We start from the raw sequence: 18519 nt of genomic DNA, 5'->3' as shown, positions 1-18519 counted from the left end.
AAGATAATTAGGGCTGTTCTAAGGTGAAGAAATATTGTTTCAGGCAGAGAGAAAAGTGTAAGCAAAGGCACACATGGAAATCTTGGAGTGTATTCCAGTTTGCCTGGAATATGAGCTATGGAAAGAAAAATAATGAGAGATAAGATTAAATAAGTAGGTTGGAAACAAAGTGGAGGACCTTGAATGCCAAATAAAAAGTTTGTACTTTTTCCAATAGTTAACTGTAATGATAAGTAGTCATTGACAATTTTTGAGTGATCTTTAAAATCAGTTGTACTTGGGATCACAGATAATCTTCTAAATATAAGAATGTGTTGTGGAAGGGGTTTTGCATATTTATTCAAATTCTTTTGTGCCATTTCTGTGGAAATCAAATTGCTTGAAAAATATCAGTCTTTTCCTAGTTCTTCTGTGAAATAAATAGAAAAATTCCAGAAGCAGCAGGTACCCTTTCACTTAAAAAAACTTTATGTAAAAGTAGATACAACATTAGTAACCATTTATAGAGAACCAGTATAGTCATGCCTGAGAAAATATCATTGCCATCTGTAGTGTCTATTTGTTAGTAAATCCTCTCCAAATCCATGCAAAGAAGGCCCAAACAGCATTCTCTCTGTTTTTTGCTTAACTATGTACACAGAAATAAGACAATACAACACAATTTTCCAACAAAAGCTGACAATACAAAATTAATCCCATTAGATTTGTCTTTTTTTTAGTTTTACTTCTAATTGTAATCTGAGTTGTTGTTCCTATAGGAGTAAACATAAAAAATTTACCATATATTACAACTGTTATTTGGAATTGATGAAACAGAAAAATAAAAGATACAGGAAGCAGTATCTTCCCTGTACCTAGCACATGATAGCTATTAATCAATGGTTAGTGGATGAAGTTGTTTGTAATTAAAACACAAACCACATCATCACATAACATTTTATTAGAAAACAAATCCTGCATGTTTTGCCTCATTATTTTCTAAATCCCTGAATGAAAATATTTTCTGGTCTTCCCAAGGTTCTATGTGTTTAACAAGTGCCAAGACAATGAAGTGGGAAGCATTTTAGATGATACAGTAGCCTTGGGAATATAATAAAATCAATACATTAAGGGAAATGAGTGGGGTCAGAATAATCTAAAAGAAATGAAGATTATTTCTGAGGACATTTCTTTTTTTATTTTTTTTTTATTTTTTAGTGAGGCAATTGGGGTTAAGTGACTTGCCCAGGGTCACACAGCTAGTAAGTGTTAAGTGTCTGAGGCCGGATTTGAACTCAGGTCCTCCTGACTCCAGGGCCCGTGCTCTATCCACTGCGCCATCTAGCTGCCCCTCCCAGGACATTTGTAAAGCTAAAAGCTGCATTAAAAGATGATGTCCACAAGGAATTGGAAGTTATGGGGATGCCCATCAATTGGGGAATGGCTGGACAAGTTGTGGTATATGAATACAATGAAATACTATTGTGCTGTAAGAAACGATGAGCAGGAGGAGTTCAGAGAAACCTGGAGGGTCTTGTGTGGGCTGATGATGAGTGAGATGAGCAGAACCAGAAGAACATTGTACACAGTATCATCAACATTGAGTGTTGATCTACTGTGATGGACTGTATTCTTCTCACCAATGCAATGGTACAGAAGAGTTCCAGGGAACTCATGATAGAAGAGGATCTCCAAATCCAAGGAAAAAAAAAAAAGAACTGTGGAGGATAGATGCTGAATGAACCATACTATTTCTTTTGTTTTTGGTGCTGTTGTTTTTTCTATTTTGAGGTTTTTCATCATTGCTCTGATTTTTCTCTTATAACATGACTAATTCAGAAATAGGATTAATGTTATTATTTGTATATATATACATATAACCTATATCAGATTACTTGCTGTCTAAGGGAGGGGGGAGGGAGAGGAGAGAGGGAGAAAAATCTGAAATTGGAAAGCTTGTATAAACGAAAGTTGAAAACTATCTTTACATGTAATAGGAAAAAAAATACTTTATTAATTTTAAAAATATGGGGGCAGCTAGGTGGAGCAGTGGATAAAGCAATGGCCCTGGATTCAGGAGTACCTGAGTTCAAATCCGGCCTCAGACACTTGACAATTACTAGCTGTGTGACCCTGGGCAAGTCACTTAACCCCCATTGCCCCGCAAAAAAAAAAAATATGCCTTGAAATTAAAATTTGCCTTTGCCAATCTTTAAAAAAAAAAAAGATGATGTCCACCAGATTCATTATCAACTGTGAAAGGCTTGTTGGCCATTTTTTGCCCGTTTTTCTTATTTTACACTATTGATCCTGATTGATGAGGGCCCTGATTCCCAGGTTTATACAGTAGGCATTCTGTAGCATCCTTTCTGCAAATGCCCTTTATTCTACTATAATCTCCTTGAACCAGATACTACCTATAAAAGAGCACAAGCATATCTATGTTCAGGGTCAGATCCGCAGATGTTTTAAAGCACATCATCAAAGTCTCTCCAGGGAAATCACCTGTTTGTGATGTTTATGGAAAAATTACAAGTTTCTTGCTTGGCCTGATTGGGTTTTACAAATTCCATCTCTGGCAAATGAAACATTATGTATCACACAACATAGAAGACAGCAGGTCAGAGGGAAAAAATGAATATATCTTGTTACATCACTTGGAGTTCTATCTTCCTCTTCTAACTGCCTGAAAAACACCAGCTGATGTCAGTGGGAATAGGCTGACAGCAGGAGAAACCTTATCTCTTGTTTTGATCAGAATTTTCTCACTGTGATCAGAAGTGCTCTGGTCACCATGGAAAGTTCACCTCTAAGGAGAGTATTGACGTAGGTATCAGAGTAAACTCGGAAAAAAAATGTTAATTAAAATTTCCAAGTACAATAGAACTTGGTTTTGGTGAACTAAGACCTATTGTCCAAGTGTCAGGGGTATTCCTAATGAAGAAATTTACTATAAAAGAAAAAGGTATATGTAAGAGATTATAGATTCAAAGCTTCCATCAGAATTACTACACCAACTAAGACATGTTCTGTATTAGTTAACAGCTACTTTGTTCCCACCTTGTTATCATGGTCTTTTCAGGCCTATTTTTCTTATATATATATATGAATTTACTTTATAAATATAACCTCTTTGGCATATATGACTTTAAAAGGTTGCAATGTAAGGAAATAATATAGCTACTTGATATCATGGAGGGGAAGGTTGACAAAAAAGTCTATTAAAAATAAGATATTAAAAATGGGAAAACAAGGTCTATACCATCAAAAAAGGAAAAGTGAAAGACGGGGGGTGAGGAAGGGAATAAAGGGAATAAGCACCTACTATATGTTGTGTACTGTCCTAAGTGCTTTTTACAAATATTATCTCATGTAATCCTCGCAAAAACCTTGTGAGGTAGGTGCTAAGATATTTTCTATATTTAGAATAGAGTAGCATATCATTATAATCACACAAGATAGCAGTTCTCTATGTTTTTAATAATGTTAATCTAGTTTTAAATCATGACTTCCAATATTTAAGCATTGAACTAAAATCACTATGAAATTTAATTCATATGTCCAAAAACTGAAGTTTTTTATAGATATATAGATATAGATATAGATATATACACACATACATATATATGTATGTATAGATATAGATATATATCAGGGATTCTTAACCTTTTTTGTGTGGTGGGATTGGTTTTTTCAGTTGGAAAATGGTGAGATTTGGTTTTTTCTCCATCAAAGTTCAGAGATCCCCCTAGACTCCAGCTTCAGTATTTATTGAGAGAGGTTTATTCAGGTTAAACTACAGCCATGTAGTTACAATAGAAATATAGTGGCTTTCAGGGGCAGCTGGGTGACACAGTAGATAAAGCACCAGCCCTGTTAAAAAAAATCAAATCTTTATTTTTATAAATTTCTAAATGAAAGTTAGCATTTCCTTTAGTTATTTTAAAAACATTATTCTTAGAAGTGGTCTATAGGCTTCACTTAACTGCCAAAGGGGTCCATGACACAAAAAGATTTAATAATCTCTCCTATATGGATATGAAACATTTCAATGTTGGTAACATAAATTAAGTTTCATAGTGATTTTAGTTTAATGCTTAAATGTTTGCAGTTTCCTCATTTAAAATTAGATCAGCATTATCAAAAGAGAGAGAGAGAGAGAGAGAAATTGAGAGAGAGAGAACTGCTATCTTAGATGATTCCAAGAATACACTTAAGAGGTTAAGAATCCTCCCCTCCCATGGAAAAAAATAAACACAGGTACATTGTAATATAATAGGTTCACATTAAAATTCCATGTGTACCTCTTAGGTTTGCCTTAAGAACTTTGTTTAAGACATCTTAAAATTTTTAATTTTGAGAAATGAATATCATAGACCCTTTGAGTGCCCTGTGTTGTTGTTCAGTGATTTCAGTCATGCACAACTCATCGTGACCCCATTTGGAGTTTTCTTGGCAAAGATACTGGAGTGGTTTGCCATTTCCTTTTCTAGCTAATTTTACAGATAAGGAAACTGAGGCAAAACAGGGTTAAGTGACTTATCCGGTCACATAGCTTGTAAATGTCTAAGAACTCAGGTCTTCCTGACTCCAGGCCCTACACTTTATCCACTGTACCACCTACCTACTTTTGAGTGCTCTGTAGTCTGTGAGGGATTGTTTTTGCTCAAAAGTAGCCATATAAAAGAAGCAGCATTCTGTGAGCATCTTCTTTGGACAATGTCTGTAAAGCTCTAGAAGAATCAAACTTGAATGAAGATTTAAAATCACAGAATAATAATAACCAGAGCCAGAACTAGGGCTCTCACTCCTAGCCCTAACCTAGGAAATGGCCTAGGAGCTGTCCTGCAGTTCTCTCTCCTGTACTGTAATGAAGTCTCGGAGCCATTGGTCGATGGTAGCCCACATACACATTGCTTAAGTACACATACTATGTCCTTGACCTAATGATGGTTTATACATATATATATATAATTTTAGAGATTATAAAAACCATAGAATTATAGACATGGAAGGGACCACAAAAGCTACCTATACCAAACCTTTTACAGTTGTAGAAACTGAAGAATAGTGAGTTTAAGAGGCTTGTTCCAGATCACGTGGCTGGTTTAGTAAACCTGGGATTAGAGCCAAGGGCCTCCTAGGCAAGTGATTGGTCTAATACTTGTTGGTTCATTAAGTTGTGAGACCTGTATTTCTAAACTAATTTACTGGTAGAACTCCTTAGTTCAGAGTGCTTTCTACTGCCACATGCAAGACCCCAATTTTCAGATGTAAGCTAGAGCGATTTGGACCAAGCAGATCTTAAAATAATATGGGGATTCCATAGTGAATATTAGTCAAGGACTCAGAGGAAAATCATGCCAACTACTGTTTTTGCCTTTATCTCCATAGTCTTAATTAAGCTTCGTAATACCTATAATCTAACCCTCCCCTATCTTATGAGTTAGAATAAGAATTCACTAAATGGTTGAAAATCATGTTTTATTCCTAAGTACTAGGAGACTTAGTAATGTTAAACGTGGTAATGTTTTACCTTTGGGCAACGAGGTGGCACAATGGATAGAGCACTTGACTTGGAATTAGGAAGACTCCTTTCCCTGAGTTCAAATCTGGCCTCAGGCACTTAATAGCTATACAACCCTGGGCAAGTCACTTAGCCCTGTTTGCCCCGGTTCCTCAACTGTGCAGTGATCTGGAGAAGGGAATGGCAAACCACTCTCAGTATCTTTGCCGAAAAAAAAACAAAACAGAAATAGGGTCACAAAGAGTTGGATACTACTGAAATGACTGAACAACAACACTTTATATTTAAATACCCCTTTAAAATAGATCATAGTCAAGTGCTTATTACCTTGGGCAAGTCATTTAACTTCCCTAGGCCTTAGTTTCTGTCTGTAGGGAAGAAATCGGATTAGGTAATCATGATCATCCTATGAATTATCCAAACTGGACATTTTACCTACCCTTACACATCTTTGCCCCTGAGATTTCTCCACTTTCTTTGTACTCCCAACACTTAGCACAGTACCTGCCCATTAGGACCACCTTCCTACCTTTTCAATCTCACCTCTCTCTTTTTTTTTTTTTTTTTGATATAACACAGCCACTAAAATGAACTCAAGCTAATTAGTGTAAACTGATTCCCTCTTCAGAATCCTGGCCACAATACTTGTCTTACTTCTAGTTTTGTGCCTTTGTTAATGCCACTAATGTGAGCTGGGGAAGATGAAGGAGAATTTCTTTCAGTCTTCCATCAATCACCCTCCTCAAGACCAAGATCTGAATTCACCTCTTCCAAGAAACCCCTCAGTAACCTTATTCCCAACCAGTTACTGTTTTATTTAATATCTCTTCAGCTCCTTAGGTATAAGTTTCTGCCATGTTTTTTTGTAATTGATCTCAACTCATTGGTGCTTTTGTGTTTAACTTTCCCTACTAGGCTATGAACTCCTATATAGGAGTCCAAGAACTTTCTGTGGTTTTGAGCTTCCCCAAAGAATCAGTGTAGTATTATACATACACTGGCTTCTCAACATATACTTGGTAAATGAAATGAAACAGAATAAATTATGGGAAAGTCATTCTAAGCGTTGTTGTTTTTCCATCTTTCAGTAGTGGAATTTGGGGCTCAATAGGCTTGCTAAAGCCAGGGCAAAAAGGAAATGTAGGAAATTATCTTTGCATAAGTAGAAAAGATTGATTTTAATATGATCTCTGCTCTGAAAAAGATCTGAAACCGTGACCAAGATACTGATGCTTTCATCTTTGTATTTATATAAGGAATGCACTTTGCTTAAATTTGTACTTTGAAGCCTTCTTTTTGCTTCCATTTTAGACCTGAACAATGCTACAAAAACATTCTTTACTAAGGAATACTTGAAAATAAAGCAAAGCTTTCAGAAATCCAATTCAGCAAAATGGCCCCTACCGAGTTGCAGAAAAGCATTCCATCTCTTTGGAGGTAAGTAAATTATTGCATAAAAACCTAGTAACATTTTAGTGTCATTTTTCTTATCACTTTTCCTGGAATTATTTGCCAACTTATTAAGAAATTATGGTATAAAGTCATTTTTTTTTGTAATTCAAGGAATTAGGCCTTTTTGATTGAAAGAAATGCACATATTCATTTACTAAAATAAAATAAGCAGTACATGATTAATTTGAAAGAAGAATTAATCTTCACAAAGCTCATAGTTATCTTGCCTGACTATAAATTTCTTTTAAAAAACAATCATTTTCGGGGCAGCTAGGTGGCGCAGTGGATAGAGCGCTGGCCCTGGAGTCAGGAGTACCTGAGTTCAAATGCAGCCTCAGACACTTAACACTTACTAGCTGTGTGACCTTGGGCAAGTCACTTAACCCCAATTGCCTCACTAAAAAAAAAAAACAAAAAAAAAATCATTTTCTGGGTAGCTAGGTGTCGCAGTGGATAAAGCACTGGCTCTGGATTCAGGAGGACCTGAATTCAAATCCAGCCTCAGATACTTGATACTTTCCCAGCTGTGTGACTCTGGGCAAGTCACTTAACTCTCATTGCCCTGCAAAAAAAAAACACAAAAACAAAACAATCGTTTTTCCCATCTTCAAGGAAGAAATATACAAACCACTGTTATTCTTTATAAGGTTCTTTCAAAAATCCATTTCTGAAAACTTAGTTTACTGATTCAAATTCATTAATAGTAAAAAAAGCACATGAAAGATTTACAAGTTGTTATCAACAGCCCAGTAAGAAGTAGGCATTAAAAGTATTATGATTCCTATTTTACAGGTAAAATTATGGCACTTACCCACATTCATACACCTACTTCACTGATGTGTTAATATTCAATGTATTTTTTCCTTTTTCCCAAACATTTAGGTCAAACAGGAGGTATAAAGAAATCATAATAGCAGTAAAGTTTCATGATTGTGGTGTATTTTAGTAAAATTATTTTGTACAAAACCATAGTTTGTCTATACCTGGGAATACTGTGGTTAGTTCTTGCCATCTCTCCATAAAGGAGCTAGAGTAAATTTTGAAAAGGTACAGAGCAACTAACATAATTAGAGAAATAGTGGGGTTTCTGATGAATGTGGTCTAGAAAAAATGAGACTTGTCTGTCTCTAAAAAAAAATTTGAATGGAAATAGGAATGTGATTTAAAGCTGTGTAATGGCAATCTCTATATTCTGGGACTAAAGAGCAACAATGAAGTTTAAAAAAAACTTGTTTGGGGATAAATAAAAGGATATTTCCTTTATTTGGACAAAATAAAAAGGTATTATTTATTTTGTGCATTGGTTAGTAAATGTAGGGAACTTCTTACTTGTGGAAGTATATGACATTGGCCTGAACACAAGAATTTTAATGTAAAGTGATCATAATTTTCAAATGGTTTTTGTTTTTAATAAATACTTTAAAATAGGAACTACTTCCTCACTCCCTGTAACTTTAGAGAAATACAGGCTTCCTTATCCTGCTTTAACTTTCAGCATTTTGAGAGTTGTTACTTCTAAGAGTGATGCCACTATTTAAATTCCACTGGTTCTTAGCAACCCCCTAGAAAACCTCTCTTTTTATAACTTGACTTCAATTACAGAGCTCCTCAAAACTTGCTGTCTTAAAGAGCAAGAACAGATTATTTTAGAATAGAAACAGTTAACATAATTTTCAAGCAAAGTCATCATAATTTTCTCAGGCCTCTTTCCTGATTCCCCCCTTTAAGCATCTTTTCTCTTCCCTTCTTAGTCATATAGTTTATAGGGTAGAAGACAGCTCCAGTAATTTGGCCTTCCTGACTTCCCATGGTCTTAGAGCCATGATTTTCAAACTTTTTTGATCCCACAAGTTCAAAATATTTCGAGCACATACACTATAGATAAGAGGTGGGTGTGGGGTGGGTCTGTGTTTGTGTATGTAGGCAGCTTGGTGACAGTCAATAGAACACCACACCTAAAGTCAGGAAGACATCTTCCTGAGCTCAAATATGGCCTCAGACACTTACTAGCTGTTTAACCCTGGGTAAGTCACTTAACCCTGTTTGCCTCAGTTCTTCACCTGTAAAATCAGCTGGAGAAGGAGATAGGCAAACCACTTCAGAATCTATGCCAAGAAAACCTCTGATGGAGTCACAAAATGTTGGACACAACTGAAATGATAGAACAACAATATACCTATGTATGTATGTATAATTTAGAAATTCTTTATATGTACCATATGTACTTATATGTTCGTTATAAAACTTATATAAAAATAAACAGTTAAAAGGGATGAGATATTAGATCCTAGAGTCAATAGAAAGTCATTACATTTTACTTAATAAGGTAATAACATTGTCAGACTTGAACTTTAGGAAAATCACTATGGAACTAAGTGGAGGATGGTTTGGAGTTGAGAAATACTTTATGGTAGCAGTCCAAATGAGAGGTAATGAGAACCTGAGTTAAGGTGGTATTTGTGTAAGGAGAGAGAAGGTAACAGATAAATGAGATGTTGTAAATGTAAGAAATACAAAATCTGGCAGCTTTTTGGTGTGAGCAAAAGTGACTTGGATAACAGGAAGGATGCTGGTGTTCTGGGTGGTAATAATAAAGTTTGGAGGAGAGATGGGGCTGGGTAGAAAGATCATGTAATGAGATCTACAATACAGATTACAACCCACCCATGCTTACTCATCTTATGCATTCTCACTCTGTATTTTTAGTTGAATTTAGAAACATTTCATCTACTTATGAATTTCTCTTCTAGAGAGAAAACACATAGTCTTCAAGCATTCATTTCTTTTTCACATATTTGCTATCAGTTCTAGTCTATACTTAATTGTATAAATAACTACATTAAGTTCACACCCTAATTTGGTTATCCAAGGCTCAATGTGTTAGGTATGAGAATAGAAAGATATAATAAAAACTCTGGCCTCAATGAATTTATGATCTAATAGGAAAATACAATGAACATAGATTATCAGAATGTAAAACAGAATATTATAGGCCATTAAAGTATTTATTAAATGTAAATCCATGCAAAGGAGAAATGGCCAAATCATAGTACTATTAAAAAACTGAAAAGGGAAAGATCTCTTTTACCTGGAAGAATCAGGGAACAAGTATTATCTAAATTCAGCCTTCATTTGAGTTCAATAAACCTTTATTAAACTCCTACTCTTTGTGTAGAACGACAAGAGGAGATCAAAGGTTTACTTAAAACCAAATCTTCCCTCATAGAGTTTATGAACCAGTAGGGAGATATGACCTATACACATAATTATAATACAAGATCATGTACAATAAGTACATTGAAGAGATGCATAGCAAAGTGTCCCAGGAGATCAAATGAGAATTGTTTTACAGCTCTCAGTACAGTGCCTGGCTCATAGGAGGTGCTATATAAATGATAGCTTGTAGATCCAAAGGGGAAGTACATTATGGACTAGTGACAGAAGCTGAAATTTTTAAAAAGGTATTATAACAAGTGTGCCACATGGAACTGAGACAAAACTGAGCAGAATACTGAAGGAAATCAGTGACATACAGTCAGTGCTACTGTTCTTTGTCCTTCATTCTCAAAGAGGACCATGACATTGGGAGGATGTCATGATTTTCACTGAATTGGATTTAAGTGAGGGAGGGCTGTGCAAGGTCACCAACCTCACTCCTCAGTAACCATCTGGGTCCAGTGACAAGATATACATCAGCACAACTGGAGATGGCCCTGGATGTTTAAGGCAATAGGAGTTAAGTGATTTTGTCCAGGGTCACATGGCTACCAAGTGTCTGAAGTGAGATTTGAACTCAGGTCCTCCTACCTTCAGGGCCAGGGCTCTATCCACCATGTCACCTAGCTGCACCACAGTCAGTGTTACCAAGAAGCAGAGATACCGCTTACAAATAACTATAATATAGAATGAAAAAGAAGCACAAAGAGGCACAAAGTGCTATGAGAGGCTTTATTTCAGTAATATAATAATTAATGTTAAGTAATATATTCCTTAATTATATGCAGGAAGAATAAATTATCTATTATTTTTCTTTTTTAGCAGCTGCCATGACAGGTGTTTAAGTGTTCTTGTTTTGTGGCCACCCACACTTTAAAGAGAACTCCTAATGTTCAAATAACTCCACACTTGAACTGTTGACTTGAAGTAAAACTAAAATATTACTTGGAAATTTGGTTTTGTCTATTTGATATATAATTAGTACATTTAATTAATTTTCTTTAAAAGACATGTTTAGTCTAAAGGTGACACTTAACATCATATTGAATTAATCTACAAGTGTCATATATGAAAATAATAACTAGCATGTATATGCAGTTTAAGGTTTTTAAACTGCTCTATATTTAAAATAATGCATGCCAGACAAAAATTCTTGCCACCTTTTTTCTTATATTTGATGGCTAAATGGAGGAGGCAGACTTGGTAGAGTTAGTTGTTTGTAAATAAGACACAAGTAAAGAATTTTTTTTAATAGCTGAAAATTATTATTGGGTATTATTTTAATAAAATATATGGTTACAATTCTAGTACCATTCAGCTTAGATGATAAGCTGAAGCTGTCATATATTCACGTTTAGTCTGAGTTATTAAAACTTTATCAAAGAATAGACTTAATATATCAAAAAAGCCAAAATGTTGTACCATTTGAAAAGGAGCATTGGTATTGTATTATGGAAAGAATGATAGTATTCTCTTTAATTTTTTACCATATTGATTGCTTTTATGGGTCCATCAGTCTAATGGTGTCAGACTTCCTGAGAAGCTTCTTCTACCTTGAGAGTGAATTCCTTAATGTCCTCAGAATTGTGTTGCTTTCAGCACAGACCTCCTTTCATCTTTCTATTCCTCAGTGCATTCTGTTGTTCTTAGAGCATATTCAGAAATGAGTCCAAATGTGGTGACTCCACCATCAGGCAATCAGACAAAAAGCACTTATTAATACTTCCTAGGTGCCAGGCCCTGTGCTAAGCATTGAGAATATAAATACAAACAAAAAGAAAGATGGCCTCTACCTTCAAGGTGCTTCTTGTTGTATTCTAATGGAGGAAGACAACACACTTAAAAGAGCTGAAAAAGTGGGGCAGGACATAACAGAGGCATGGTAATGAAGGTTGGCCAGCCTGGGCCCCTCCCCAAAGAGCAGGCCCCAGAAGGAACTCATCAGTGAGTGAACAGAGCTAGGACAGATGGATGTTCCAGTGTGAGGAGGTCCCAGTCACTGAGGGAAATAACAGAATGGGACGGCAACTGAGGCATGGTAGCAAAATCCATAAAGTTAAGAAGCAGAACCAGGAGGAGAATGAAGGTTAGCTCCCTCTCAAAAGATCATGGTGGGGGGGGCAGCTAGGTGGCACAGTGGATAGAGCACCGGCCCTGGAGTCAGGAGTACCTGGGTTCAAATCCGGCCTCAGACACTTAACACTTACTAGCTGTGTGACCCTGGGCAAGTCACTTAACCCCAATTGCCTCACTTAAAAAAAAAAATTAAAAAAAAGATCATGGGATCAAGGGCAGCTAGGTGGCGCAGTAGATAGAGCACCAGCCCTGGAGTCAGGAGGACCTGAGTTCAAATCCAGACTCAGACACTTAACACTAGCTGTGTGACCCTAGGCAAGTCACTTAACCCCAATTGCTTCACCAAACAAAAAAATAAAAAACAAAAAAATAAAAAGATCATGGGATCATGGATTTACAATTAAAAAGTACCTTGGAGGCTATCTAGTGCAGCCTCTTCATGTTATAGATGAGAAAACTGAGAATAAGATAGGTTAAGTAATTTCCCAAGGTTACACAGATAATGAGCATCAGATCCAGGCTTCAAATACAAGTCTTCTGACTCCAAATCTAATGCTCTTTCCATTGTACTATGCCATCAAAATTGTACTATTATTCTGATCTCATTGGTGAAAAGACATTTAAAACAGAAACCCTGTCAGATCTCCATTTTCCATCTGCTTCCATCCTTCCATGATTTTCTTTAAATGTCTCTAAAATAATTGCTTGGTTGGGTCACATACCAGCCTTCTTTTAAATGTATGTTTTCCTTTCAATCCTTCTCACTGCTTTATGCTCTAAGAAAACTGCTCATAATTTTCCACAATCCTTTTCTGTAGAAGTTTACCATGAGCGTTTCCCTTGGCTGCCACATTTCTTCAGTTGGCAAGGCAATCAAGTAAGTGTTTAAAAGTCAAATTTCTTCCAGGCTTATTTTAGTCTCTTCATTGTGGCAATTTATTTTTATCATTGATATTATGTACAAATTGTTATAATTGGTATCGATGCCCATTATTCCATACATTTCCTTTTTTTCAGAACCAGCAGCTTATTATGTCAAGCTGACATTGTTTTAATTGTCCTCTATAGCTTTTCTCTTTTTACTTCATTTTTCTAGCTTTGTATTAATTTTAACCTTTATTCTGAAAAGTTGGTCATCTGTATCCAGATTCCTAATTTCTCAATCATTCTCTTATCAGTAATTAGTCATTTCCCCTCTTTTTAATATGGTCAATTATTTTTTGTTACATTATTTGGATTTCACAAGGTCTAGCATATCCCAAATCTTTTCTCAAAGGAAATATTCATAATCTGTAGTTGTGGGACTTCTGTGTATTCTCTAAGCATTCATTCTTTCTCATGTCTTACTCTTGAACTATATTTTCCAATATGTTTTTCACTCTCCTCTTCTTTGCAAGCATTTGCATTGGACTTACTAAATATCAGAGTATATGTTGCTTAATTTGGAGGGTCTTATGAGGTTCTTCATAGAGTTTCTCTTACCTTATCATACTTTATAACAGATATCAGCATATAAAATGAAATCATTTCCATAGAGATATTTTTCATGTGCTTATCATATACAGTCCAAGAGGATATGACCAAATATCCTTATCAATGATGTTTCTTACTGCCTCTGTATGGAAGATAAAAACCAACTTCCTTCTCTTATTTCACTTAGGAGAATAGTCTCTATTTAGCTGCAACTTCCTTGTCTTGATGATCTCATTAGTTCCCATATTCTTCAACTATTATCTATATGCAGATGATTCCCATATCTAAATCTGCAGTCTTATTTTCTCTCCTGAGCTACAGCCAGGCTTCACTGACTGACTCTGGGACATGACAAGTTGGATGTCCCATGGCTGAGCTTCCATCTTACTATCAAAGGCATGACTATGCTATCAATTACCCAGCCTCACAAACTTTCATCTTGGACAGTCTTACTCCATGTATCCAATCAGTGGCCAAATCTTTGTTTTCTGCTTTCACATTACTCATGGGTCTCATATGTTCTCTACATTCACATAGCCACAACCCTAGTTCAGCCTCCCAGCCTCTTGCCTGAACTTTCAGTAGTCTTAGGCTCTCTGACTCAAGTTTCTCCCCACTCTGCTTAACTGCCAAAATATTTTTTTTATGATCAGAGTTCTGACCATGTCACCCCCTGTGCTCAGTGAACTACAGCAGCTTCCTGTTACCTCATGGATAAAGTATAAAATCTTTTGTTTGGTATTTAACGTTCTTCACAGATTGGCACCCCTTTTTTACCTTTCTAGTATTCTTGTATTTTCCTTCCACTCTATCACTTAGCCACATTGGCTTACTTCCTTGAACAGGAAACACCATCTCCTGAGTATGTGTCTTTGCACTGGCTATTCTTATGCGTAGAACACTCACTCTCTCACCTCCACCTCTTGGTTTCACTGCCTTCCTTCAAGACTCAGTTTAATTTCCAACTTCTGTAGGAGGCCTTTCCTAGTCTCCCATCTGCTAGTGCTTTCCCCTCTCAGAATACCTTCCATCTGTTCTCTGTATGTTTTGTATGTACCTAGTTAATATTTACATATTTCTTCACCTAATATATGAGAACCCTGAAGATCAGGACTAGTCTTGTAATTCTTTATGCTCCACCCCCACTACAATGACTGACACATAGTAAGGACAGAACTTGCTGATTTCTGCTTTAATGGTTATTCCAAGAATGTTAAAATTTTTAAATTTAGTTTTTCCATTAGTGTCTGGAAGATCACTGGACAAGGATTTCATTATAGGACCAATGGCTAAATCAATGTTTTATAGATAGTTTAAAATCTGCGTTGCTTTTATGGATAGTTCTTTAGGAAAACAACAAATTTATAAATAACAACAAAATTTATTATATTGAGACACACAAAAAAGCCTATAAAATATATCATACTTTTTTTTTTTTTAAGTGAGGCAATTGGGGTTAAGTGACTTGCCCAGGGTCACATAGCTAGTCAGTGTTAAGTGTCTGAGGCCGGATTTGAACTCAGGTACTCCTGATTCCAGGGCCGGTGCTCTATCCACTGCACCATCTAGCTGCCCCATATATCATACATTTTTAAGACCCCAGTATATGTAGTGACATGGGCTTGGAATAATTCAGAAGAAGTTTCTCCTGTGAGAAGCAAAACCAAAGATGACTAGATAACAGGACAGACATATGGAAGAATCAAGGGACTATTAAAGTTTAGATTGAACAACTATACATCAGGACAGACATGCCTAAGAAGTAAGGGGAGATAAAATTCTACAGCAGGAAAGTCAATTAGGCATGGCTACCACTTGACTGGAGTTAGGAGACAGAAAGAACCCCAAAGGTCAGGACCATAATTTCAAAAAAAATCCCCTTCCACTCTCAGGAGTATGACAAGCATCCGAGCTTTTGCCACCCAAAAGGGAACTTTCCAGTTTTCAAGTGGACACCTCATCTATCCTCTATAAAAGCTTTTGCCTTCCCTCTGTTCTAAGAGAAGAATGTTTCTAAGCCCTCCTCCCCAAGGGGTGAAGTCTTTGACTTCCCACTTGGTCACTTTCCCTAGCATCAAATAAAAGACCACTTTAATTCTAATTGGACTGTGTGTAAGAGTATAATTTTTTTATTGAGGAATGCCTAAGGACCACCACAAACCACCCCCCTATGACACTTAGCATAAAAAGACTCTTCCTTATGTGTATATGAACATACACATATACATATGCTTAGAACAAGTATTTTTGCAAAGGGAGACATACTGAAATTTCCCCAATAAATGAAAACATCCTTTCTACAGCTATTATTCAACATAGAACTAGAAGAAATAAAAGTATAAAGAGACAAAATTATCCCTATTTGCAGATGATAAGATCATTTACTGAGATAGAAAGAAGGCATTACCCAGAGTTTCTTGTGTCTTCTAACTGAACCTGTTAAGAATGTCAGTAAAAATACAAAATAATTCCACAAAAATCATCAACTTTTCCATAGAGTACTAATAAAATCCAGGAGGAAATAATAAAAATGAATTACTTCCAAAATAACTATGAAATGCATAAAGTATCTAGGAAATAACCTACAAAGACATATTCAGGGATTATGTAAATGCAACTACAAAAGAAAAAAGGAGCAACTTTGAAAGACTCAAGATCTTTGATCAGTACAATAACCAACAATGATTCCAGAGAACCAGTTATGAAGAATGCAACCACCCCCTTACTTGACAAAAGAGTGAAGAACTCAATGGGCAGAATGAAACATACATTTTTGACATGGCCAGTGTGGGAATTTGTTCTGTTTGACTGAGAGAAAGAGAAAGAGGGAGGCATGGAGAAAGGGAGAAAGAGAGAGACACACAGAGAGATTGTTGACCTAGTTTCTGTTTTGCCTCTTTTGGGGAGGTGAAAGGGAGGGATGGAAAGATAATAAATGCTTATAAACTGAAGAAATAAAATGTAATCTTTAAAAATATAGACAAGTGGACAGGCATTCATTGTTAGTGGGTTGGCCATATCAATATAAAAAAAACCATGATACTGCCCAAGTTAATATATAGATTTGGTGCTATAAAATTAAACTCCAAAGGAGCAATAATATTTCACAGAACAAGACTCAAATTCCTTTGGAATTTGTCTAGAATCAGAAGAGAAATAATGAGAGCAAAGAGTAGGAATGAAGGGAGCCTAACTTTATCAGGTCTCACTCTGTATTCTAAAACAGTAATCATCAAGGGCAGCTAGGTGGCGCAGTGAATAAAGCACTGGCCCTGGATTCAGGAAGACCTGAGTTCAAAGCCAGCCCCAGACACTTGACATTTAACTAGCTGTGTGACCCTGAGCTACTCATTTAACCCTCATTGCCCCGAAAAAACAAACAAACAAAAAACCCCAACAACCAGTAATCATGAAAACAATTTGATACTAGTTTAAAAAGAGGGAAAAGAGAAGTAATAAATCACTAACTAGACTAGATAAGCAAATGAACAGAGTAAGTCAGTGTTTGGGAATCCCAAGAACACAAACTGCTAGAAGAACCAGGAAAATAATATGCACAATGACTATAATAATATAAATAAAAACATAGCTAAAGGCAGCTAAACTTATTAAATATTAAGAAACAATTTTATAAAAATAATAGTAAGAATATTTGTACTACCTTATAGAATTGTTGTGGGCAAAAAAAAATTGCAAATAGTGAGCTCTCTATTGCTAGAAAAGGTTCAAGAAGAGTTTCAGTAACCACTTGTTCAGGATGTTATAAAACACATTTCTAAATTAAATGGGACATTGAACTATACAACCTCTTAACATTTTATAATCTATTGTGTCCTAATACGATCATATCTAAGTATTAAAGGCCCAAGGCAGCTTTTTAAAATCTCACTATAGTGCTTCTGGAACAAAATCTGTTCTCAAGAGCAAAAGCAAAATATCATAAATATCCTAACATTTTAACAGTTAAAGGTACAACTTCTTGAGAAAGAAAAAAAGTCTTTCTTTAAGATCACTCAGGATCCACTTACTAAGTCACAGGCAAGCCAAACTGGAAAGTTTAATGCCCTTGAATTCTCAGAACTAGAACCAAGTCCATGATAGTTAGAAAAGAAAAAGAAAATCCTCTGACTTCTCTAAGTTAGCTCAAGTTCATTGTGCCTGCTACTTTAATGTGCTATTTTGTCATCCACAGTACACAAACACACAGTGCCATGTTGATATCCCTTGCCTTAGAACATGTTTAAACTTGCACATCCAATCTAACACTTTCAAATACACAAAGGATCAGAAAACTATTCCCTGGGCATTCACAGGGAGTAGAAGGCACTTTCATTAAGATATCTCAGACACCTGCATTTCAGCAACATTTTTGTTATTATGGCCAGGACAACCAAGATGTGAATTTTTAAAATCTAATCTTTTTCTCACTTCTCTGCCTCTGCCGCAGTCAGAAGAAAAAAAAAGTCAAAACAAACATTTCTAGCATCATATTAAAACAAACTCACTTTAGTATAGGATTATTTTTACCTATTCATACTGAAATTCATTTGACCCTTGAAATGGTATCTTTAATAAATATTTCTATGAGTGAATTTTTTTTTAGTTTGCCTGCTTCCCTATGCATATCAATAAGAACCCTACTGGATACAAGAAGTAGTCATAATTTTTTTATGGTTGAATGAATCCTGGACTAGTTCAGGCTGAATTCTAATTACTTTTTTAAAAAATTCTGTATGTAAATTTGTGTGTATAGGCATGCATTTCAAGTTACTTATTTTTCACAATTTTTTTCCAAC

At 35.7% G+C, this 18519-nt stretch overlaps 1 protein-coding gene across 3 annotated transcripts in view; it reads left to right on the top strand.

Moving 5' to 3' along the window:
• RNF180 (ring finger protein 180) overlaps positions 1 to 18519 on the top strand; it is a 219807-nt gene that overhangs the window by 163203 nt on the left and 38085 nt on the right. For all 3 annotated transcript variants that reach the window (XM_043978732.1, XM_043979930.1, XM_043979404.1), the window contains one exon: positions 6818 to 6943. In XM_043978732.1, coding sequence (XP_043834667.1) covers positions 6818 to 6943 — 126 coding nt within the window. The remainder of the gene's footprint in view (positions 1 to 6817; positions 6944 to 18519) is intronic.

This window comes from Dromiciops gliroides, chromosome 1 (assembly GCF_019393635.1).
Source record: "Dromiciops gliroides isolate mDroGli1 chromosome 1, mDroGli1.pri, whole genome shotgun sequence".
Classification (NCBI taxonomy): Eukaryota; Metazoa; Chordata; class Mammalia; order Microbiotheria; family Microbiotheriidae; genus Dromiciops; species Dromiciops gliroides.
This window is presented reverse-complemented; position numbering and strand designations above follow the sequence as displayed.